Source organism: Pelobates fuscus, chromosome 1 (assembly GCF_036172605.1).
Source record: "Pelobates fuscus isolate aPelFus1 chromosome 1, aPelFus1.pri, whole genome shotgun sequence".
Lineage (NCBI taxonomy): Eukaryota > Metazoa > Chordata > Amphibia > Anura > Pelobatidae > Pelobates > Pelobates fuscus.
In genome coordinates, this window is record NC_086317.1 from 66,311,927 (window position 1) to 66,337,086 (window position 25,160).

General features: G+C 38.1%; 1 protein-coding gene across 1 annotated transcript in view; it reads right to left on the reverse strand.

The window, feature by feature from the left end:
* AKAP10 (A-kinase anchoring protein 10) overlaps positions 1–25,160 on the reverse strand; it is a 36,172-nt gene that overhangs the window by 2,598 nt on the left and 8,414 nt on the right. Inside the window, exons 2-14 of the mRNA XM_063449293.1 lie at positions 18,844–18,888; positions 16,846–17,040; positions 15,776–16,327; positions 12,742–12,840; positions 12,102–12,186; positions 11,103–11,226; positions 8,524–8,660; positions 8,161–8,305; positions 7,113–7,289; positions 6,901–7,010; positions 4,871–4,953; positions 2,587–2,639; positions 127–222 (exon numbers count right to left, since the gene is read on the reverse strand). Coding sequence (XP_063305363.1) covers positions 127–222; positions 2,587–2,639; positions 4,871–4,953; positions 6,901–7,010; positions 7,113–7,289; positions 8,161–8,305; positions 8,524–8,660; positions 11,103–11,226; positions 12,102–12,186; positions 12,742–12,840; positions 15,776–16,327; positions 16,846–17,040; positions 18,844–18,888 — 1,901 coding nt within the window. The remainder of the gene's footprint in view (positions 1–126; positions 223–2,586; positions 2,640–4,870; positions 4,954–6,900; positions 7,011–7,112; positions 7,290–8,160; positions 8,306–8,523; positions 8,661–11,102; positions 11,227–12,101; positions 12,187–12,741; positions 12,841–15,775; positions 16,328–16,845; positions 17,041–18,843; positions 18,889–25,160) is intronic.

The window sequence follows — 25,160 nt, forward strand, 5'->3', positions numbered from 1 at the left end:
TTTCAGGGCTTTAAAATGTTATAGTAATTGTGTAGATGTGTTGCCTCCTTGTAAAGTATACTGATGTTGGTATTAACAAAATAGAATGGAGAAAAGAAAAAGAAAAAAAAGACAACCAAAACCAACCTTGGTAATTTTCTCTGGCGGGTTTTGCCATTGCGCTTGCTGCATCACATCATTAACAATCATTTTTGCTATTTTCCAGGCCATTTCTTCTTGAGCCTAAAATAGAAAGACACATGATTCAAATGAACAAATCCCAAGATGTAGCACATTATGGTATCACAGATGTGTGGAACTCATTCCCCATGATGCTCACCAAGCCTAATGGCTGGCTAAGCATTATTGGAAATATAGTGAACTAGAAATGTTCCTAAATGTCCTACAGATACTAGAGGACCATATGAATAAGGTATGCGGTTTTCTAAAAGAGTTAAATAAACATGGATTATTTCATCCAAGAGCAGGAAGGGACACTATAGTCACCCAGACCACTTCAGCTCAATGAAGTGGTCTGGGTGCCAGGTCCCCCAGGTTTTAACTCTTCAGATGTAAACATGGCGGTTTCAGAGAATGTTTACACTGCAGGGTTAATCCAGCCTCTAGTGGCTGTTTTCCTGACAGCCGCTAGAAGCGCTTCTGCGATGCTGGATGCGAAAATCGCATTGAGCATGCAGAACATCCATAGGAAAGCATAGAGAAATGCTTTCCTATGGACCGTTTGAATGCCCGCGCGGCTCTTGCAGCGCATGGGCATTCGGCTCCACTCGGGAGCTGATGCCGAAGTGGAAGGAGAGGTCACCAGCGCCGAGGGAGCCTAGTGCTGCATAAAGATAAGTGGCTGAAGGGGTTTTAACCCCTTCAGCCCAGCGGGAGGGGGACCCTAAGGGTTATATAGTGTCAGGAAAACTAGTTTCTTTTCCTGACACTATAGTGATCCTTTAACAACATATTATAGTGAAAATGCTTATTAGTTAATAAATAGAAAAGCTCAACCGCACCCAACAAAATTCAGATTTGGAATTTTGCAAAAAACTGTCCCTTAAAGATGAACTAAAAATCAATTAAACAATTTAAAAAACACTAACAGTCCTGCTGGGCTAACTAGGCCCAAAATGCACGTTTGCACTTCTATGTAGATGCCAAAGTTGTCATTTTTAAAAGTAGTAAGTAGATTACATTTAACTGTATCGTATAATGTGTCTGTTCCTTAAGAAATAGTCATAAAATAATTATTTTCATGTTATACTCAAAGCACCAAAATATATTTAGCTCAATGAAGTAGTTTTGGTGTATAGAGCATGTTCTTAAAATCACTGCACTATTCTCTGCTATTAAGGAGTTAAAGCACTTTGCACTTATGCAGCCTTAGCTACACCTAACCTGCCTGTTAATCACACAGTTTCTATAAAGTTCCCTGTATAGTGAGATCCAATGTTTAAACTTCCTTTGATGCACAATGTGTTTAAAGGAACACTACAGTCACCCAGACCACTTCATCTTATTGAAGTGGCCTGGGTGCAGTGTCCCTGTTACACTTCGTCCTACAATGTAATTGCAGTTGTTGAGAAAGTATCCCCTTAATATAGAATTTATCACTTACTCTGTTAATAGCTTGCTAGAGCATACAGCAGCCTCCCGCGTGTGATTTATGGTTAAAGCAAAAAAGATCAGAATTTCCAAACTAAACACACTGTGCTATAAGATCTATTTAAAAAAAAAATTATTTCATGTTGGCAGCCCGGGAGGCTTGGCAAGGGCTGCATTAACAGAAAAATAAGTGATTTACTCCTAAATGTTACATAATTGAGCAGGCAGACTATACCTCAAATTTGGCATGAGCTATACATCAAATTTGTTTCATTAAAGGAACACTATAGTCACCTAAATTACTTTAGCTAAATAAAGCAGTTTTAGTGTAAAGATCATTCCCCTGCAATTTCACTGCCCAATTTACTGTCATTTAGGAGTTAAATCACTTTGTTTCTGTTTATGCAGCCCTAGCCACACCTCCCCTGGCTATGATTGACAGAGCCTGCATGAAAAAAAAAAAACTGGTCTCACTTTCAAACAGATGTAGTTTACCTTAAATAATTGTATCTCAATCTCTAAATTGAACTTTAATCACATACAGGAGGCTCTTGCAGGGTCTAGGAAGCTATTAACATAGCAGGGGATAAGAAAATCTTAATTAAACAGAACTTGCAATAAAGAAAGCCTAAATAGGGCTCTCTTTACAGGAAGTGTTTATGGAAGGCTGTGCAAGTCACATGCAGGGAGGTGTGACTAGGATTCATAAACAAAGGGATTAACTCCTAAATGGCAGAGGATTGAGCAGTGAAGCTGCAGGGGCATGTTCTATACACCAAAACTGCTTCATTAAGCTAAAGTTGTTCAGGTGACTATAGTGTCCCTTTAAGTTATTTTGGTGCTTAAAGTGTCCCTTTAAAAAAAATAAAAAAAATTATCATGCAAAGAACGACGTTCTACAGACGTAAAATCGCTCTATACAGACAGTGGCCTTTACACTCAATATACATAATTGCACGTTTGATTATGAAAATGTATTGTGCAGAGACTGCTCACCTCATCTGTGTTCCCTTGGACCCATTTCTTCATAGCTTGTGAGAACATTGATCCTAAAGACAGGAGGAAACAATAGATTTAAAAGTAATTTGTTTAAAGGACCAATGACACTTGTATGAAGCACGTGGAAGAAATCAGACAGTACGACAACAAATGTCATTATTACTACTTAATATCACATTAGTAGTTGCCATTTTACCACATTTTAAATTTATGTATGTATGTTTGTAATAATGCTAAACTAGATTTACATATTTCTGTATTTTGGATAAAAAAAAAAAAAATGCTCCCTATTGAGGTGGAGATGGCACTGGCACTGGTCCTCCTTCATGTGCAACGTGTGGTGCTTCATTTCAATGATGGGGGTGCATAGGTTACTGTGCACACCCCCTCACATCTGTGTCATGTGGGTAGGGGCTCAATAATAAAACATAGTATTGTCACCATCCCCTAGCCCACACCTATAGACAGCAAGTGGCTGCTACAGTAGAGAAAGTGGGAGGATATGCTTGTGTCCACAGATGGGTGGAGAAAATGAAATATAAACTCTTGAGGCTGGTCTTGTGTAATCAAGGGGGAAAGTGGACATGACATTGTCCCCCAGTGTAAAAAATTAGGGAAACTGATCTACATTAAACAATCTCATAAAAATATAGAAGAAAGGGCTAGATAGATGTGCCACCCTCTTTTAAAGGGACAACTACACACAGCCTTGGAGATGTAAAATACTGCCGTGTCCGTGTAATACAGTAGTATGGAAATAAACAGACGCATTCTAAAGCTAAGTAACAAAAGCAGAGCTTAACCCGGGATCATCTGATTACCGTACTAAGTGTAAAGGAGCATGACTGGGAACAAAAACATCCTTACTCAGTGCAACTGTACCAGTCTTATTTAAATACCAATAGACAGATGTTTTATCCCACCTATGTCTTAAAAAGTGTTTGATTTGTGACTTTTGATCTACACTATACAATAATCACGATTTGAGCTAGAGAAGCTCAATATCTAGAGAGTCCAGAATACGGAATCCTGCCCCATAACTTGCATATTCTGGATATTATGCTGCCCCTTCTAAACTCAAGTTTTAGAAAGCTTACATTAAGATGTAGATGTCACCAAATGATCATATTTGACATGACAAAAATAAGCATATAAATATTTCTCTTATCATTTTTTTTGTTTAATAATTATTTAAACTTTCCGTCAACCTCTGTGGTGTGATACAGGATGTCCAAGACTTGATGATACTGGACAAAATCTCTCTCTATGCACAGACCTCTATCTCCGACATATTTTGCTCTCATTCTGCACTGAAATTCTGTAATTTACAACTGTAAAAAAATTCACCTTGAATTATTTGTGTACCAAGTCTGTTTCATCATCTGCTTTTCTCTTCAACCATATGGATGCATGTGGTTTATTATCAGAATTATTTACATTTACTTTCTCTATTTTTAGATATCTTGGCAAATCGTCAACATTATCTGAACTACTAAAACTTGTATACTACTGAAATTTACTATATTATTTTTGAGGAATTCAACAGAATATAGTTAGTATTTATTTTGTTTTAGAATAATTAAAGGATCACATGTATTCCTGACCCTATAGTGAAAACCCACCATTTAGGTGGCTTTCCCCACCCCCTTGATGCCCTCAGAATGGGTTAGAACTTAACTTCTTTTCAGCTCTCCACGGGTCTGCCAGTGTTGGCCGTTCCCCCTTGGTGACATTAAAATTGGCGATTTTTTTACCCAATCCTTTCCCATTGGGGAAAGCATTGGATTGGCTAAAATCGGCAAAGGGGCGGGACCAAACACTGTTTTGGCCAATCAGCACCTCCTCATAGAGACGCATTGAATCAATGCATCTCTAGGAGAAAAATTCAGCGTCTCCATGCAGAGTGTGGGGATGCTGAACAGTGGGGCTGCTTGCTGTGCAGCCCTGAGCCAGGAAGTCCCTCCAGTGGCCATCTAAGGAGCCACTTGGAGGTGTCCCTAGGGGCAATGAAAAGGAAGAAAAAAGAAAAAGCCTGAAGGGAGCCATTATACTCACCAGAACAACTACATTAACCTGTCCCTTTAATAATTACATTTATGTGAAAGCAGGAAAAAAATATATGTACTTCAATATAAAACTTTAAACCTCTTATTTAGGAAACAGAGAAAAGTCCACTGATCAAAAAAGAAGCAAGTAGTTAAAGAGCTACATGTAACAAATATATAATGTTCAAAAAAAGGCTGATGAGACCGATAAGTTGAGCACACTTCATGACATTCACCTTTGGATTTTTTTACATCAGGTTCTGGCTCTGCTTCACGGATGAACTGACCCAGATCACTGACTGTCCCAAACGTCATTTTCCTATGAATTAAGAACAAGATGTGTAAAATATTTGTCCAAATACAAGCACAGCTCCAGCCATCACATGGAATTCTTTTGAGTTTTCCCGTTTAATCCAACAACCGTAAGAACACATCGCAAAACATTTTCCCCCGTCACAAGCAAAACCCTGAATTTCTTAAAAAAAATTCTTCTAAGGAGTTAACATAATTTTAAAGCCGTAAAGGGGTTTACTGATCAAAGAGTTGTACTCTAAAAAGTGGTCTATAGTACTAAAAGCTGGGCTATCACTATGGAAATAAGCTGTTAAATTCCATTGGTGACCCCTTCCCTTTTATATATTTTGCACTGCTTTTTAGAACAGATCATTTTGATAAATAACCCCCCATGTTGGAATAATAAACAGGCTATTAGAGTGCTTTTGTTTTTTTGTATTGCAAATGGATTGATATACAGAGTAAGAAATATTAAAAGGAACACTACAGGTTCAGGAACACAAACATGTATTCCTGACCCTATAGTGTTAAAAACACCATCTAGCCCACCCCAATCCCCTCTCACCCCCTTAAATATAGTAAATTCTTACATTTATTCCAGCCTGCTGCTGCTGGCTCTGCCCCTGATCAGCCTGCTTGGCTGACATCAGAAATGTTGATCAAAGCCAATCACAAAATTTTCCCGTATGAAAGCATTGGATTGGAGGCACATCAGGGGCAGAAAATAGAACAAACATTAGGTTGCGCCTAAAAATATAAAAAAAAATAGGAATTCCAATAATAAAAAGCAATAAGACAATAACAGTTCTATTATATTTAAATAGTCTAACCTTTGATATACTGTGTCTAAAATGGAGACCTTTTAAGTGGCTTTCTTTTGAGAGTCAGGAAAAAGAAAAAAAACTCCAATAGTATATCACAGACATATGATAGGTAGAATCAAGACGTAATCAACTGATTTATACACAGTATCTCAAAGGTAGGACTATTTAAATATAATTGGAATTTTATTGTCTCTTTTTATTATTGGAATTCTTATTTTTATATTTTTAGGCGAAACCTAATTTTTGTTGTATTTTCTATATTTTCTTTTTGGGGTTTGTGAAGGAGCCCCATTCTTACGTTTGCTGCCTGTGTTTTTCAAAATATACTGTTTGGTCACTCTGTGCTGATCCACGTACTTTCTACATCAGAGGCAGAGCCAGCACAAGCCAAACACAGCCCTGGCCAATCAGCATCGCCTCATAGAGATGAATTGAATCAATGCATCTCTATGAGGAAGGTTCAGTGTATGCATGCAGAGGGTGGAGACACTAAATGACAGTGCTGCAGACTATGCAGTGCTGCCCCAGGAAGCACCTCTAGTAGCCATATGAGGAGTGGTCCGTGGAGGTATCCCTAGGTTGTAATGTAAACACTGCCTTTTCTCTGAAAAGACCGTGTTTACTGAAAAAAGCCTGATGGGAATGATTATACTCACCAGAACAAATACAATAAGCTGTAGTTGTTCTGGTGACTATAGTGTCCCTTTAAATCAACTGATAAATGGAGAAATAAACAGTCCATATTCAATTGATAAATGGAGCTAACCCAACTCACATGTATGGTACTATGGAATGAATGGTCAAACACAAATAAGCTTGAAAATGCCCAAATATGCCTTGAGCATTAACATGGAAGTGTTGCGGAGAGAATGCATTTAATATGTGCCTCTGTTGCACTACTTGTCTCACTATGAGCTTCAATAACGGTAACGGGGGTGTTGTAAAATGCAGAATTGTCACTTCATGAGATGTGCCAGTTCTGATTCAAGATAAGAATTTGAAGGTTCACCAGTCATTTATGAGGGCACAGTAATTTCTTATATATTTATTTACAAATCGTTATAATTTATTTATTCAACACGTGCAGTTCCATAGAGTAGTATTGCTTACATGGCTTTGTACTGTACATGATACCATTACAGACTTACCCTGCATATGTTCGTTGATATAGAGATTCAGGATCCAGACTTGCAGCGTCAACAATTATTGCTTCATCAAAGTTTTTCAGAATTTTTACATTGCTCTTTTTCACATTGGACTGAAGGTAAAAGATAGGGCAGATTATTTTTTGTACAGAGAAAATGGAGCACTAAAGCTTTAATTTATTACATATTGAGTTGGCAAGAAAGTCCTTTGGCACCTGAGAGCTGGAGTTATCTGCAGGAGTTGTACGATGCTCATGGTTAGGAGTGCTTTGGTTTCCTTGACCAGGAGTCCCTGTTCCACTCCAGCTGTAGTCGTCCCCTCGCACAGAGTGGATGAGGTCATTCAAGTACTTGTAATACAGATTGCAAGAGAGAAAGCCAGGTAAGAAAACCTGAAATGAAAAAAAAAATAGAATGTTACTAAAATAAATACAAAGCACCTAGGCCTTAAATGAAAACACTCTCAATAATCACGAAGAAAGCTTTTATTACAGTGTAATAAATAGTTTATGACTTGTTGCTGGATCTGGGTTGAAATTCAACAGATCAACTACGAACTGAATAAATTCCTACAGTGCAAAGAAAGCTATGGAAACACCAGGACTGAGGTTTTGGCCACTATCTGGTGTGGTGACAGCTTACCGTTTTACAGGAGGAAAACCCTGGGGTAACCAAAGCCAACACAGGACCCTCAAGGGTATTTATGTTTTTCACTTTTTTTATTATTATTATTCATTCCCTAAAGTACATATTAAAATAGGGAAGATGTACTGCCCAAACAGTAGATCACGAGATGTTTGAAAACGAAAGTTTCCCCAATGGTTTGTCATTCTAAAGGAAATAATTACAACATCAGGTGATCTACCTTTTGGACAGCCATGATCTGTATTGTGATTTTCATAGAATTGTTTAGACGCAGTCAGCAGACAGATATGGCGTGTACAGTATGCACTTTTAAAATACAATCCTTTTAGGGATGAATAGTGATAATGATTACATGCATTCTGCAACACAGGGCAATGGCCTTAAGATGCTCTTCCCTCTCATCATCTCTGGATGAGTCAACAGAATAAATTCTAATTCTAAAGAAATTATACAGAAATGAATATACTTAAATGCTATAGGGATCATTTTCAACAATGTTTTTATAAATCCGGCTTTTTTCTTTAATATTTAACCCTTGGTCTTGAATGGGATATCCCTGTTACAAAGCAGATTTTTCTTTCAGAAATTAGTTTGTCAAGTAGGATTAGGTGGCCACACCTTCTCCATGGTAGTCCAAGCCTGACGTAACGGAGTGGTGAAGCAGTTAGGGAGCGGCCCACCTTCCCTGCAGATGTTTGACTCTATTTCTGGTCGCACAGAGTCATCAAAGCCCAGAGGGTGTGTTGCTTGTAAGGAGAAATATCTGAATATGAACAAAGAGGAGAAAAAAAATTAAAATACAGTACTTCAAATTACACATTTGCTGTTGGCTAGTCAAATGCCTGTGTCATCTACTGCAGACACAGATATTCAGAAATGGTAATTAATTTTACAAATGTCTGTATTTAATATGTTAAGAAACCTTTAATTCACAGTGAAAATAAATGTTAAGTGAAATACAATCAGCAGGTGTAAACTTACTTATCGTATAGGATCATGGCGTCATTCTGCGCTTCCTGTCCATCGTACTGGCCATTTTTGGCTGCCAGCTGAGACTGAAAGTTGTCAGCCACCAACCAAAACTGCAATATGTTTACTGCATCTTCCTTCTCCATATACTGTAAAGGCACAAAGCATTGAAAGATTAAACTGCTTATTAAAAAAATCTAAAACAAAGATATAGTATTTCTATAGACACAATGGTGAATCTTGTACTATTGGAAAATACTGTAATCAAGAGGTTCTATAATAATAATAATAATAAAAAAAAAAAAAGCAAAGCAGAAAGGTTGAGTGTTTTAGACATGTCTCCAGAACAATGAGATGACATGGTCCCTGCTTTATCGTTAACTTTACATATATTCAACCTTGGGTTACTGTAAATGTTAATGGGTTGCACCAAGACCACTTCAGGGTTTAAAAGTGGTCATCGTGAAAGAAACCTGCCTGAGCATCATTTCAGTATAAAATGCTTGAAAGAGAAAGTGAGAGTGTGTGTGTGTTCAAAAAGGTTATTCCTCAGTATATATAGATTGGTTTTCTGTTAGACTTTATGTCCATGCAATTTTAACATGTTTGGTGAATTAATTCCATTAATCCATTCACAACGTCATACTATCCCAGAGGTTTCTGTAAGCTTATTGTGGACAGTTTTTCTATTTGGAAGATATCACAGATTCTTGGATTTGCACTTCTCAACACTGAGAATGTGTCTACAGAAATAAAATGCCTCTTATTTACAGAAAAAAAAAATATTATGAAAGCACACAGTTTTGAAAAAAGACCTTATCCCATTGTTATTCTGCAAATATGTGTACAGAAATCAACACTATACCACAAGTGCCAAGTTTCAAGATGTTCAATGAATAGAATACAGTTTGGAGTAGAATAGATCTGAACAAAATGCCAAGTTTGAGATGGGAGTGGAAAGCAGTAAAACAAAGCGAAAACTTCTGAGTAGAACACAGTCTGGGGTCTTTGGTTATTATCAAAGGTTAAAGGGACGGTATAGTAACCAGAACAACTACAGCTAATTGTATGTGTTTTGGTGAGTAGAATCATTCCCTTCAGGCTTTTTTATTTTTATTTTTGCAGTAAACACTGTATTTTCAAAGAAAATGCAGTGTTGACATTACAGCCTGGGGATGCCGCCACTGACCACTCCAGATGGCTACTGGAGGTGCTTCCTGGGGCAGTGCTGCACTTGACATTCAGTGCCTCCACCCCCTGCATGGAGACACTGAACTTTCCTCAGAGATGTATTGATTCAATTCATTGATTCAATTGCATGAGGAGATGCAGATTAGCCAGGGCTGTGTTTGGCTTGTGCTGGCTCTGCCTCCTTGCAAGCTCAGCCAATCCAATGCTTTCCTATGTGAAAGCATTGAGATTGGCACAAAACATCACTTCTGATGATGTCAGCCAAGCAGGCAGATCTGGGGCAGAGCACGCAGCAAGCGCTAAATGGTGGTTTTAACAATATAGCGTTAGGGTATAGGGTTTTAACAATATACATGTTTGTGTTCCTGACTCTATAGTGTTCCTTTAACCATTTTCTTCTTTGATGAGAAATCCTTTAATGGAAGATATAAATAATCAGATCACTGAAGTGGTCATGGTGCTTAGAGTAACCGTTTAAATATTATTAACCAGGGTTAATAATAGAATGAGACTTTACATGAAAAAACAGGATTTAAATCAAATCTTACTGACTAGTGATTCAAAGAGAATCTGCGGTGCTACCTGCTGTTCTATACATTAGTTAACTATTCTGCTCTGTACAGATGCAGCTATCTGCACTTTAAATATAATGGAATACCACTGATAAGATTACAACAGGTACACTTTTCATCAACGAATATCAATAAAAGCAGAACTGCATACGTATAGTTTCTTGATGAGCCATGTCATGAAACAAAATGGAAAGTATGCTGGTCAAGAAGGAATACCAGGATCAAAGACACACTGTATGCCATCATATGGGTAGCAAGGCAGCAGGCAGAAAACACTGCACATTTATCATGCTTTATTTTTCAATTTAAACGTGTTCTAATTAAAGGACATGATAGGCACCCAGACCACTTCAGCTCCTTAAAGTGGTCTGGACACAGTGGCCATGTTGTCCTTAGTCCTGCAAGTTTTAGAGAACGAAGACTGCCACTAGAGGTGCTTTTGGGTTTTTAACCCTTTATTGGCCGGAAGGAGCAAGTATGGCCGGGGGGAGAGAGAGAAGGGGTGGAAGATGGCTATGGTGTGTTAGGAACACAGCTTTGTATTCCTAACACTATAGAATCCCTTTAAGCTAGGAAATCATATATGTTAACAATACACTGCACTCTGAACACTTACGAATGAAGTAAAACAAAGCATGTCCTTGCTGTGCAGATTTATTACAAAGGTGGTCCAGGTGGAGAGCGAGTAAATGTACTTACTATAAAACACTATCATAGTATATTTACCACACATTACCCTGTGCGTGGGCAGCGGCTTATTTTTTTACATTTGATTCTGTTTAAGCCAGCAGAAACTGAACATCTTAATGAAATGCGTAATAAACTGACCTCTGAGAAGTAAAATAAAGCAGATTCGCAAAATAGGATATCCGACAGGTAAACTGTTCCACTGGTCAGCACTTCAATTTGGTATTTACAGAAATGATGACTTCGCAAAAATTCTGAAAAGTGCCTGTGCAAATACAAAACCATTAACAATGCATTTTCCTATGCAAATACTGCTAGGCATAAATAACAACAAACCGTAAGTCCACTGTACATGACTTATTTTATTGTTAATGCACCGGTCATAAAAATACAGTTGTAATCAAAATTATTCAACCCCCATTAAAAATTAGGTTTACAGACTTTCAGCAGTTTGCAATTAACAAATCAAACTAAATCAATTGAAATAGCACCACACAAGAAATGCTTCAAGTGGTTTCCCCAAATACAACTGAAAATGCAACTTATGACTTCTCCAGTCTCAAAATGATTCAACCTCTTCATGGCAAGCATCTTTAGTACTTAGTAGAACACCCTTTTGCTGTTATGACCTGCTGTAAATGAGATGTATAGCCAGACAGCAGTTTCAGGCAGTGTTCCAGGGGAATCTTAGGCCATTGCTCATGAGTTAAATTAAAAAGCATTCCTTCGAGTAGCACTTCACTTTAGCTATTACAAGAAAACAATTCAACTTCTATCAAGATATTACTGAGTGGACAGGTAAAGAACCCATTGAACGACAAGTAAACTATTTGTCCTGGCTTTTACATGAGCAAAACAAATTGTAAAATATAGAATGTATTCCATCACTGCTTTACGACTGCTCTTCACCGATCACATGAAATGGAAGAGTCGCTATAAGTGGGTTCAGAAAGCTTGCATATTATATCAACATCATATTGAACTTTTCTAACAGCAACTGAGAAATAAATGCCATTTGACCGGAGGATAATCAATATAACTTGCCATGAATTCATCATGCATTGTAGCTATTGCTAATGGTACCAACACAATCAATATTGAACTTCACAGATCTAAAGACCTTGGATGATGGATACGTACTCTTGCTCCATGGCATTAAAAACAATGGACTGTGCTGTAACAAAGCAATTTGGATCCACTTGTCCATCTTCACCGCAGATCTTGGCTGAAAAAAAAATTAAATAAAAAATGGTTTTCTATTCTATGATCAATGTTTGGCAGTAGATTTTGTCCAGCTATCTTATTATGTACATGGTAAATAAACTAGATTTCCTCTACTCAGTCATTGATTTCTTTTATCGTATTACATTTCCTATTCACTTCCTTACCCGGCACACATTAGAAAAAACTAGCGACTATACAAGGAAAGCAATACAAATGATAAAATATTAAAATCAAGTTAAACACAGCAAATTAGTGAATGACAGGAGGAGAGGGCAGTAGGTGAAACTGCACCATACGTCAAATCTAAACTAGGGCTCTGCAGCTGTGGAGGTGATATCCCTGAACTAGAATATCGTACTTTGTAGGTACCCTTCCAGAACAATGTCTCTAACTAGATGTTTTTAATAATTAACTTTTGTGTAAGCGGTTGTAGCGATGAATTGCAGTGGCTGTCATGACGTAAAAGACAAGCCTGTGGCCCCTTGCAAACATGAGCACAACAAAACACTCTGGAAATTAAATATTTACAGCATGGCACAGGAAAAATGTCACTTACCAACAATATCACTTCTGATTTCCTCACTGATCGGGATTGGTTTAGCAGCATCCGGAGAAATGTATTTGGTGAATATGTTAACAGCATCTCTTTCAATACCTACAGAGCATGCAAAGATGTATCGTAAGACAAATCTTTTCAGTGTAGCTTCAAGCAAAGGAAAGGCCTGTCGTGTGTGCTGTTACCTTATGATCCCCCATCAGTTAAAGGCGACAAGAACCATACCCAAACATCTTATTCTGCACAAATCATTATAAACTACAAAGGAAAAACAAAACACCAAACACTGTTTTAAATCACATCTAACACATAGTATAATTTGATAAAAATAAATCTGATTGCTTCTCCGATGGTGGTTTATGGAATAAACTTGCCAGAAAGGCCACAGACTACTGTCATCAATGGGTATCCAGGAGATTTACCTCAATAATTCATTAGGATTGCTCCAGGCATCAACACAAGTGACGTTGAAATTAGTTATGATTGGAGTCCCCTCCATCCCCCCTCTCTCAATCTAATTAGTGCTAATTAGCTTCGATCCACATAACCAGACTTTCTGCTTCCTATAGATTTCCAACGGTTTCTGGTATTTGTTGCTCAGATATCCTGCTTTCTGCAGAAAAAGGCAAAATAACTGCAACACAGCTCATCAAACCCTTTACTGTGTTTGTAAAGCACCACTTATTGGAAAAGTCAGCTCATGTTATAGAAAGAATAAAGTCTCAGTCACATCAAAATTTGGTCAAATAACCCAATGCAAACCCAGCATAGCTTGGAGTGTTGCAGGAACTTCAATTGCATCTGTTTATTATTAATGTATTTTACGTTATCTGGCTCGGTAGAAGTTTTATTCATGCCAGTCTTGAATCAAACTGCTGCCGGTGCTGAACTACAAATCCCATATCTCTGCTAAGCGTATGGGAATGCCATGCATGGCTAAAAGCTTTCGAGCCAATTCTTGGACAAGGTGTACACACTGAAACAGCAGCAAAGCCAGTAAATTGCTGCAACCCAGAGGTCGTCAAAATGGAATACCTACATACGCTGTTATTTTGTTCCTTTAAAACAACACTTCAAGAACAACAACAACTACAGTACCATAACCACGTATTATCTGGAGTCCACAGAGCCCGCTTCTACTGCACTGCAAGGTCAGCTCATTTGCTTAAAGCGTCAGGAGATCGCCCTCAGCTAATGGGCTAAGTCCTGCACCTTCCAGCTTAGCTCAGTGAAGAGAGGCAAGTTAACCACCTATTGTCCATTTAGTGACCATTTGTATGGACAATGTATGCTTTACTGCTGGATTAGAATCTCTACTTGATTTACTCAGTCTAGAAGTATCAGTAGAAAATCAGTCTGACGACATCTACATAAAATCTTACTTTTAAGAAAGAGTGTACATTTCAGAAAATAAAAAGCACTTCATAAACAGATAGCCTTGATACTCCATGCATGTGTACTACATTGTCAATAAAGCTTAGCTAGTTTAACCCCTTAAGGACACATGACATGTGTGACATGTCATGATACCCTTTTATTCCAGAAGTTTGGTCCTTAAGGGGTTAAAAGTCTTTAAGATGGGAAAGCATCATGGGCATATAGTCTACGTACAATCATGAATATGTTATGTATAATTTCCCATAGTGTGCTTCCAGCATGAAGACTTGAGGCTGGCTAAGGATTACAGTAAATACAGCCCACAAAGAACTGTTTACCTCTGATGATCCACTATTATATACAACTATACTACCATTTTATGCACTTTTAAGCACCCACCTCTTTCATTAAATGCAGCTGCAACACGCCCACTGTGCATCAGTGCACCTTACAGAACACACCATGATCAGCTGTCTCATACAAATCAAGTGTCCAACAAAGCGACAGTCAGCCACTTTAAGCGGACAATTTCAGCTACAAAATGTGCTAGTAGAATCATTGGCAATTGTTTAAATCCATTTAATAAATGGTCATCCTTCACACCAATCAATTCCCATCATACAGGGCTATACCGATGGCACAGGGTATATGTCATGAATTGAGGGACAGAGTAGCAGGAGAACCCATCCTGGAGATGGTACTCCTGCTCTTTTTCATAGCAACTGCATTGCACATTGGTTTAAAGCTATAATAATATAGAAATTGATTGGTAATGGTCCATTTTTACACACACACCTGAATTGTAATTTTTGTGTGTGTTGGTTGACACTCTCCAAGTGGATCGTGTGATTCTCCTTATGTATCTTTCTTTATCCCTTCTGTTTCCCTTGCGGATTTCTTAACCCCCCTTTACTACCATGTGTTCTCATTACAGCTGGTTAGTCGACGTCAAATAATTTTTTACCATTCTGTAGGAAATTCTTCAGCGATGTGTGAAAAGACTGAAGTTGATGTACTTCTTAAGCCTATATTACTACATAACTACACAAAATTGGCCATTACTGACGTTTACACACACATGAAGCAAGATTTCTTGCTGTGAAGCTCTGTGACACATTATGAAATACTCAGAACTACTAGAAAAGGATGACACCAATGGAGAGAAAAGGGACAACTGGGTTTCTCTCCTAAATGTGCAAACAACTTACAAATATTATTTGAATTGTTATAGAGGCACATATGCCTCAACAAGTCCCTTTATACAGAGCCAGTTGCCCTACACACATGTAGATATTGCAACTCTCTGTGCTTCTGCACTTTGGTGGCAATATATAGTGTATAAAACTATTTGCAGAAAAAAAGAATTGTATAAAAATATGCTTGCGTCACCACCTGACCGACTCCATGCAAGAACCCACTCTACTCCTAGTATCACATAATTCAAATTAAACTGCAAGAGATCAGAGAGACAGGTGCCCACATTGCTCCTGCTCCACATAATAAATGCCACATGTAGCAGAAGAACGCCCCATAGACTGGCCGGATGTAAAATGACCTAATAAAGACTCTGCAAATGTCATTTGTGAGAAATCAATATCCAGCAGCCAATGGCAAGTGAAAAAGTGTACGTTTTTAAAGCTGCAAACAGGTAACTTACCCTTCATTAGTTTTTGTGACATGTCAAGTCCTTCATGTGGAGGGCTTTCCTTCTTTGAGGCATTATGCATGGAAGACTGCTCGTAAGTGGACAAAGTTTGATCTGTGCACAGTTCCAATTGAATAGATGGGGTACATGCTATCTGGTGCTTAGTCTGCAACCGTTTTGAAGTACCGCTTTGTTTTTCACTTGGATCCAAACCTTTCAACCTGGTTGTGTGATGTGGTATTACAGAGTAGTTATGGGTCTGCGGATTACTAGACATAGGGGGTGGTGGTGTAGCAGACAAGTCTGGTCGTTTTGGAGCTGGAGATACTGGTTCTGCCAATGAGCTTTGCTTTACAGTGTTTAAACTGTATGCTCTTATACGTGACCAAGTAGTTGTGTTAAAACTTTTTGCTTCCAGCCAAAATTTTACCAAATGTTCCATCCTACGGAGCTCCATGAATTGGATAAAATATGGAAGGGCCACATGATCTTGTAGAACTTCCTCCAGGGTCTTTGAAAGGCTGGATTTGGACTCCTGGGCCTCATAATTTAGACAGGACCGTCCTATGTACATGTTCCAAGAAAACAGACAAACATTATAAAGTCAGATTAAGCAAAACAATGGCTGAAAAAGAATGTAGCCAAATCACATGCCATTACTGAGAATTAGCCGTCCTAAAAGCTGCAAGGCTCAGACATAACAATCACTGTGGCCTAAAAGCTGCAAGTCTCGCACAGTACATTCAATCTGACTTGCTGTGAGTCTCACACAGAACACAGAGTTTCTAAAATCTGCAAATTACAGATCAAGCATTAAGGGTGGCCTAGAAACAGTAAGACTAAAACAAAAAGGCAAAGAAGCAGATACTCCGAAAAAAAAAAAAAAAAAAATACCAATAAACATTCGCCAGAAGCCGGCTTCACAGGGAAAAGTTTACATATTTCTAATATCTGTGTACATATACAAAAGATTTATGTAACTACACACAAGCAAATACCTGTAAAATCATAAAAAAAAAAATATCTAACATTAAGGCATCACTCAATTGATGTAAATAAATAACATGCCCACTGACACTTACCCAGGTCACCAAAATGAGTAGCTTCCATGTGGGTTGGCTGCTTTTTGAGGGCAGCTGTCCTGCTTCTAGAGTAGGAATCCATATTGGCTGAGATGGCATTGATAGCCACATGGCTTGGACCAGCAGCCTCCAGTAAGGCATTATTTTTCGGGCTTCTTGCTGGGGAATGTACCGGTACTGGTGCCTGATCTAGAACTAAAACAGAAATATTACTTGAAGCACTAAAAGCCTACACTATTCTCACTGAATGATCCATTCCAGGCAGGAAATTGCATATTGATAACCAGGTGTCACAGAAAGTTACTGGATCATGGAGTAGTGTGTTCTGGGTAATTTGTGTGCCTTTAATGGACATCCTTGGCACCAACACAACTTAAAAGGACACTGAATTCAGTTTTAAAACTTTTCTGAGCAGTTTAACAATAACAGGGTTATTCAGTAAAGTGAAAATTGCCAAACTAAAAGCATACCTTACTGGGAGTATATTTCTAGGTTAGCCATTTTGGCCTCAAATCTGAAATTGACATCATACTCCTGACAATTCTCACTTTAGACAAATACAAAAAATAGATAACCGCTCCTTAGAACACAGTAATGTCCAAAAGGGAAGTCAAATATGAATCATGTGTACATACTTTTGTTAAAAGTCTATGAAGTCTTTAGCTGTTATACAGTGCATGGTATCTCAAAGAAAAAGGAAAAAGAAAGACAATAGTAGTGCAGTATGTCTAACACAGTGAAGTAGAGTGCTATAGCCAAAACTCACTCACAATTTATAGAGCTACAAAGAGCTCTGCTGTGTAGGGCATAGACGCTACAATCGTCGCCACTGGATATATTTTTTCGGCTACAGTGGTGGTAGACTTTATCTCTGTTTTGAATATGTGAAGACAAAAATTGGAATGTTTGTAGCGATTGTAGCGTCTACGCCCTACATTTGTAGCAATTGTAGCGGCTACGCCCTACACGGCAGAGCTCTTTGTAGCTCTATAAATTGTGAGTGAGTTTTTGCTATAGCAAAAAAAAAGTTAAAGACAACCTGCACTATTATGGTCTTTCATTTTCCTTTTGATACCATGCACTGTATAACAGCCAAAAACTTTATAGACTTCACAAAAGTATATACATAGGATTAATATTTGACTTTACTTTTAGATATTACTGTGTTCTAAGGCGCGTTATCTATTTTTTGTATTTGTCTTCTGTGTTCTAAGGCACGGTTATCTATTTTTTATATTTCTCTTCTGTCTATTCCTACAAAGTTTTGGGGAATCCTTGTAAGATTTACTGCTGCCGTCAAGTATATAGTGAGCACCTAATTTTGTGTTTTTCAGAAATTCTCACTTTAGCAAATAACTTTGTTGATAAGGGTCCCAGGCCAACAACACAGTCCAGTCTCTACGTTCAGCAAATCACAGCCGCTAAGGTTAACGTGTCACACTTTTTAGATACTTGGCATTAAACCATTAAAAAAACGGTTTAATGCTGAATGGAAGGACAAAGCTAGGGGACTCCAGACATTCTAATCACTTCAGATGAGATGTAGTTACAGTCTCTTTAAGTGCATGTGAGAGTTATTATTTATGTCATGTATTTATCTCTACATTCGAATATTTTTTACTTTTTGTTAAAAAACAAAACAAAAAAAAAACCCTTTGCATCTTATAAACATTACCTCCTCCACACAAAAAAAAATGCACTTAATAGGAACACTCATAAAAAACCTTTAGAAAACTGACGATTGCAAGAGAAATCAGCCTTTTTAAAATGCTCCTAGATTACAGTTTGTGCATTAACTAATCTGTTTGCATGTTTACTGTATCTAGAAATATCTCCAAGCAAGCATCTTACTTGGCACATGCAATAGTATTGTAAGAATATTAAGTTTGACTTTTTAAACCATCTCTCAGAATTAATATTATTGTGTATATTGTATTGAGAAATTAAACACTTTCAAAATTTACAGTATTCAAATTATGAAAACTAAAATCATGTTACCTTTAAATGTTTTTCCATCTGACTTATCAGGATCTTTTGCTTTCCCTACAAAATAAGGAAAATGCATCAATATGCTACAATTTCCCAAACGACACGTATCATACCTACATATTGACTCATACCGTGACCACATGTTTAGAACAGTATTTGCACCATATTTATGTTAGCTAATATATATTTTTTTGTAATATAAAAAACAAAACAAAAAAAACATGTATATCAGTTTTTTTTTGTCATTTTTATAATTAAAAGAAAAAACAATGGGATATATATATCTATCTATCTATCTATCTGCAGGTGCTCGAGCATAACAACATCCTAGATATTACATATGAACAAATAATGCAAGTATAGAGGTTGAAAGCAAAGATGTGTTTTTATAAACAAAGACTTTTCAAGACGGGTCACGTATCTCAATATAGCTGCCAGGCGGCAAGACGTATGGGCTCCAGATTTAGTTGACTGAACACACTATATAGATTTTTTACAGGACACGTTTTAAAAAGAGTTTTCTGATGAGCAGTTCAGCTGTTATAGTTACTTGAATAAAATGTATTTAAATATCTCAAACATATGAGTGAATTACGACCGAAGTATCCAAGCATGACAGCATATGCAGTGATCTTGGGGGGGGGGGGGGGGAGTCAATATCAAATTTAGAAGGGCTGCTGACGTATGTCAGATTTTACTTCCGTATTTCTGCGATTTCTTTTATATATATATATATATATATATATATATATATATATATCTATATATCTATATATCTATATATCTATATATCTATCTCAACTTACCCAGGTCCCACTGGCACCAGCTTCATCTACATCTGGTCGTCTCCAGTAGGAGAGTCTCAACATCTCAGTAAAGTAAAGCACAGCTGATGCAGGACCATGCTCACTGGCTAAACGCACTCATCTGAGACTCTCAGCCAATGAGCATAGTCCTGCAAGATCCACCTTCGGCCTATAGAGCAATCTAGATCACCGTGCTGGAGAAGACTAGAAACAGAGGGTGCAGCCATAAGCTTCTGGCAGTACCAAGATAATTTGTCAAACTGTACTAAACAATTTTCCATCTTCCCATGGGACAGGGCAAGGGCACTCCTCACACCATAACCACTACAGCCGGCTATAGTGGTCTTGATGCTTGGAGTGTTCCTTTAAGGACCAGTAATGATTATGTAGTTATAACAATTCTTCTCTTAGGAGCAAGTTCTAAAATGGAATATGCCTGTAATTTAATGACTGCACTGTTGTAAATGCTAAATAAGCAGGATAACGTTTGCAAGTAGAAGATCTTTAGGGATCAGTTTGTGATTATAGCAAAGTCTAACATTTAACCTTTTACATTACAAATATGTGCTAATCACCCAGAACTGTGAACTGTCAGCCGTCTGGAACTTAACCTACATTTCTTTGATGCTAAATTAAGCATGCGGGCATGGTCTTGTGCGTGGTATTAATGTCTTAATGATGCACAATTCAACGTTATGACTACCTTCAACAAATTCTTTTAGAAAGGAGATATTGTAACATGAACAATGGGTTCCTGTTTAAGTTACAGTGCGACATTGAAATTTAATATTGATCCCTCACTGCATTCATCATTAACCAGTTCAACCATAAAAGACAACAAAACAAATACCGTAGAGAAACCCAATGATCACAGTAAGAAAAAAAAAAAAAGAAAAAGAAAAAGAAAATACATATTTAAACAACGATTTTTTTTCACACCGGAAACCAGGTCAAATTTAAACATTTTGATATGTGTAGTTTATCTAAAAGAAACACGATTTAAGTTACAAATGCTGCACCCAGACTCTCATACAAAGCATGAAAGCAACTTGTAGGAGCCAAAGGACTTATTTATTTATAAAATATTTTACCAGGAAAGATACCTTGAGTTTTCTCTTGTTTTCAAGTGTGTCCTGGGTCCACAAAACATTGCATTGATACATTATGATACAATAAAATACAAAAACAATATTAACCCCACAGCAGAGGCACAGCCAGACGGCCAACAAATCAAATGCCACTAGCAAAGAAGCAAGACATGAGCAACACACAGTCACATGCAAACTAGGTCTAGTTACGCTACAAAGTATCAGCAAAAAGACAAGAGCGACTGGCGCAAAAGCGAATATGCATAAGGCAGAAGCCAACAGGGCCACACAAGTCGGCTCAATTGCATCCACCATACAATACAGGTCATACTGAGGTACAAAAGCAGACAAATAAACAAGGAAAACTATGCTATAACACATATGCACTGATAACAATGCCTCCGGTGGCGGACATGCAGCTCGGCGCCCAGTGGTGACTCATATCAAGCGGCGAGGCCCACACCGCCGCCAACGGAAAAACCGAGAGCACGGTTATACCAGGCAGAATAGCAACCACATATCAGGTGGGGAACGCCAAGGCCGGACGGCAATCCACACAGGAGGGCTGAACACCCCCTATCATCAGATACACCAACAAGGCACCTTCACACAGGGAATTGCCTCTTTAGGACAGTCACCTTGCTCCACAAGAAGGGACTTCGACCTGCCGCCCGCCTCAGCTATAGCACGCCAACACAAGCGGGGCATCGGCTGAGGCTGCCATACGGTAGACACATCAGCCCTCGACCAGGAGGTGCAGGCTGGCCAGATGACTGGCGCATGAGCCTACCAGTATGTCGTACACACTCACACATTGAGACTCACTGCCGAGGTTACGCTCATCTGACTGTGCCTAATGTGTACCACTAACATGCCTCCATGTTACACCCAGCAAATGTTGTGTATACCTTAGCTGTAGCGGTTAGTTTACCTGTGACAGTTAGTTTAGCATACCTGCCCTCACACTATCTGGTCTTTCGCCTTACGATATAGGAGGGCGCTTGTTATTTTGTTGTTATTACTATACCTAGGGACTTCCTACTCACTCACCTTTTTATTTATTTTTTTATTTATTTTTCACCAGTGCCCAGCAGTACATATTGATAACAATGCCTCTGCGCAGGCGACACAATGCAAACCTGATTGTATAAGAAAGCATACGCCCCTGCGTGGGCGGATAACTGTTTTATCACAAACAAAATTGCTAACTGCATATATGTTGTGAAACCAATAAAAATATTCAAAACAAAAACAATATTAATACACAATATATATATAAAATTTAACATAGAACAGGTAGGAAATATATAATCAACCATGACACGTGCATTCTGTTTTGAGGCATGTAGAGAGGGATCTCTTAAAGGACTCTAGGCTTGTGGAAGATTTTAAAGTGTGTGGGAGGTCGTTCCACAATTGCGGCACTCTGTAGGAGAAGGAGGATCGGGCCGCTTTCTTTTTGTATTGAGGTAGACTAAATAAAGTGCTGGCACAGGATCAGAGGTTATGGGAGGTGAGAACAGCAGTGGAGAGCATTTTTTGTCTGGATTCCAGGGACAGCCAGTTTAGTTCTTTTAGCATGTCACAATGGTGGGTCCTGTAATTACATTGTAGCACAAATCGCAGGAAAGAGCTATACAATGTATTGAGTTTATTAATGTGGGATTGCGGTGCAGGTTCATATACAACATCCCCATAAGCATTTGCTGTACAATCTTTTCCTTTACTGTAGGGCTTAGGCAGGATTTGTTTCTGTACAGGGCACCTAGTTTTGTATAAAGTTTACAAGCATGTTTTTCTATGTGGAGGCCAAAAGATAGATTGGGGTCTAACATCATACCCAAGTATTTGAAAGAGTGGACTGCGGTCAGTGTGCTATTTGAATTAGTTTTGATGGATAGGTGGGAATTGTGTAATTTAGGTACTGTTCCAAAGATCATTGTGACAGTTTTGTCAGTGTTTAGGAAGAGTTTGTTTTTTGCGATCCACTTTTCTACCTCTGTAAACTGGTCTTGGAGCACAGCCTCAAGCTGCGGTAGCTCTGATTTGCTGGCATTGATTACAGCGTTGTCTGCATACATGTGTACATTTGCAGACATTAGGCAGATCATTTATAAATAATGTAAATAGGAGGGGGCCAAGGATTGAACCTTGGGGAACACCACACATGACTGGGAGAGGGAGGGAGTCGCTGTCAGAAATGGACACATATTGCGAGCTATACGATACATACGATCGAAACCAGGTTAGCGAACAATCATCAATACCGGAGTTTTTGAGTTTATTCAGTAGAATGTCGTGGTCTACTGTGTCAAAAGCCTTCGCAAAATCAAGGAAAATAGCTCCAGTTAGGTCTCCTTGTCCCATGCCAGTTTGGATGTTATTGCAAACTTTTAAGAGCAGTTGTAGTGGAGTGATTATGGCGAAAGCCCGATTGATCAGGGGTCAGATAGTTTGATTGTAGGTAATACTCACATAGTTGCGTATGGACACATTTTTCTAAGATTTTTGACAATACTGGGAGCAATGATATTGGGCGAGTTAGAAACCAAAGTAGTGTCACCGCTTTTATGGATAGGCACTACTCTCGCAGTCTTGCAAAGTTTGGGTAAGTATCCAGACACAAAGGATTCGTTAGAGTTGCGACAGGTTTAGCAATTGCCGGCGCACTGAGCTTCAACAGCATTGCTGGGATTTGGTCAGGTCCGGACTGGTTTTTCATTTTTAGATTATTAAGATGTTTTTCAATGACACTAACAGGTACAGGTCTAAAATTAAACTTGTCTATATTGGGCCTTTGCAAATTTCGTGGGGCCTGATCCACATTTGTAGTTTCAGGATGCGTGCCATTTATTAGCTGGCAATCAGGGCAGTGGAGCATCTGACAAAATAATTGTTAAAGGCATTTGCTACATCTAAGGGAAGTTGCAGGGTTTGGTTATCCACTTTGACAGTGGAGGGTTGGGAGTGGATTGGGGGAGTTTCTAATTTATTTATGACTTTCCAAAAGTTTTTAGGTTATTGTTCAGATTTTCACAGAAATATTGGGCCTTGGCCAATTTTGTTTGTTTTGTGCATATATTTCGCCATTGTCTATTCGCACAGTGATCATTCATAGAGCCAGTACGCTTGAACTTTGACCACAAAGAATCCCGAAACTGGTACATTTGGATGAGGTCAGCTGTGATCCAGTTCATATGTGCTGGAGTTGAAGGGTTGCTTTAACCCTTTTAAAAGAGAGAGAACCTTTCTGGTGTAATTTGCTCTATTGGGCATTATAGAGAAACTTCCTCAATTTTTAGGAATACCGTATGTACTCGAGTATAAGCCGACCCGAATATAAGCAAGATGAAAAAGACCCGGCAGGGTCGAAACGTCGATTGATTTTTGTACACCATTGATGAACAAATAAAGCACCAATTTTTCTACTAACACAAAGACCTGTGAGTGCATTTTAATTTTTCATTTATTTGTTTATATATTTGACGCCAGCAATTTGCACCCAGGCATATGAGACACAATTAATTATCTTTGGAGGAGAGTGCCAAGCTTCCACTTGTGTGTGTGTGTGTATGTATATATATATATATATTTATATAGATATATATATTATTTCGTTCTACGTGTATTTTGATATACATTTGTGTATATATATATATATATATATATATATATATATATATATATATATATATATATTAATATCACAATACAGTTAGAACGAAATAAAACATCTATACATTTTTTAATATTTTATTTTTAATTATTTTTTTATTTAAATTTTTTACGTATTTACATATTTATTTTTTATATTATATATATATATATATATATATATATATATATATATATATATATAACATATATATATATATAACAATAATGATATATATATTTAATCAGTATCAGTCTACGTGTATACATACACACACATTATATATATGATCTAAGTATATATATTTATTTTTTTTACACTTATTTTAATTTGATTTCCAGCCAGCAGGGGGACTGTCATTACAGTTAGTCCCCCTGCTGGCATTGCTGCAGCCAGCTATCCCAGCCATGTGATTGTGAGGTCCTCGCAAGGACCTCACTCTCACATGGCCCGGGGGGGGCTGAAGAGGACGGAGGTGCCGCGGGGGGCTCCATGGGAGTCCCCCCAACCGCGATCGCCGGCGTGGGATCGCCGGCGACCGGGTAAGTAACAAAAAACCGGAGGGCGTACAATTATGCCCTGCGGCGTTTAGAGCCGCTTTAAAAAGGGCGTAATAGTACGCCCTCCGGTCTTAAGGGGTTAAACAGAAATTGCACTAGAGGAAATGTAAACATTAGATGACTCTTTACAGGAAGTGTTTGGGAAATCTGTGTAAGTTTCATGCAGGGAGGTGTGACTATGGTTCATTTAAATAAAAAAAAAAATAAAAAAAAAAAA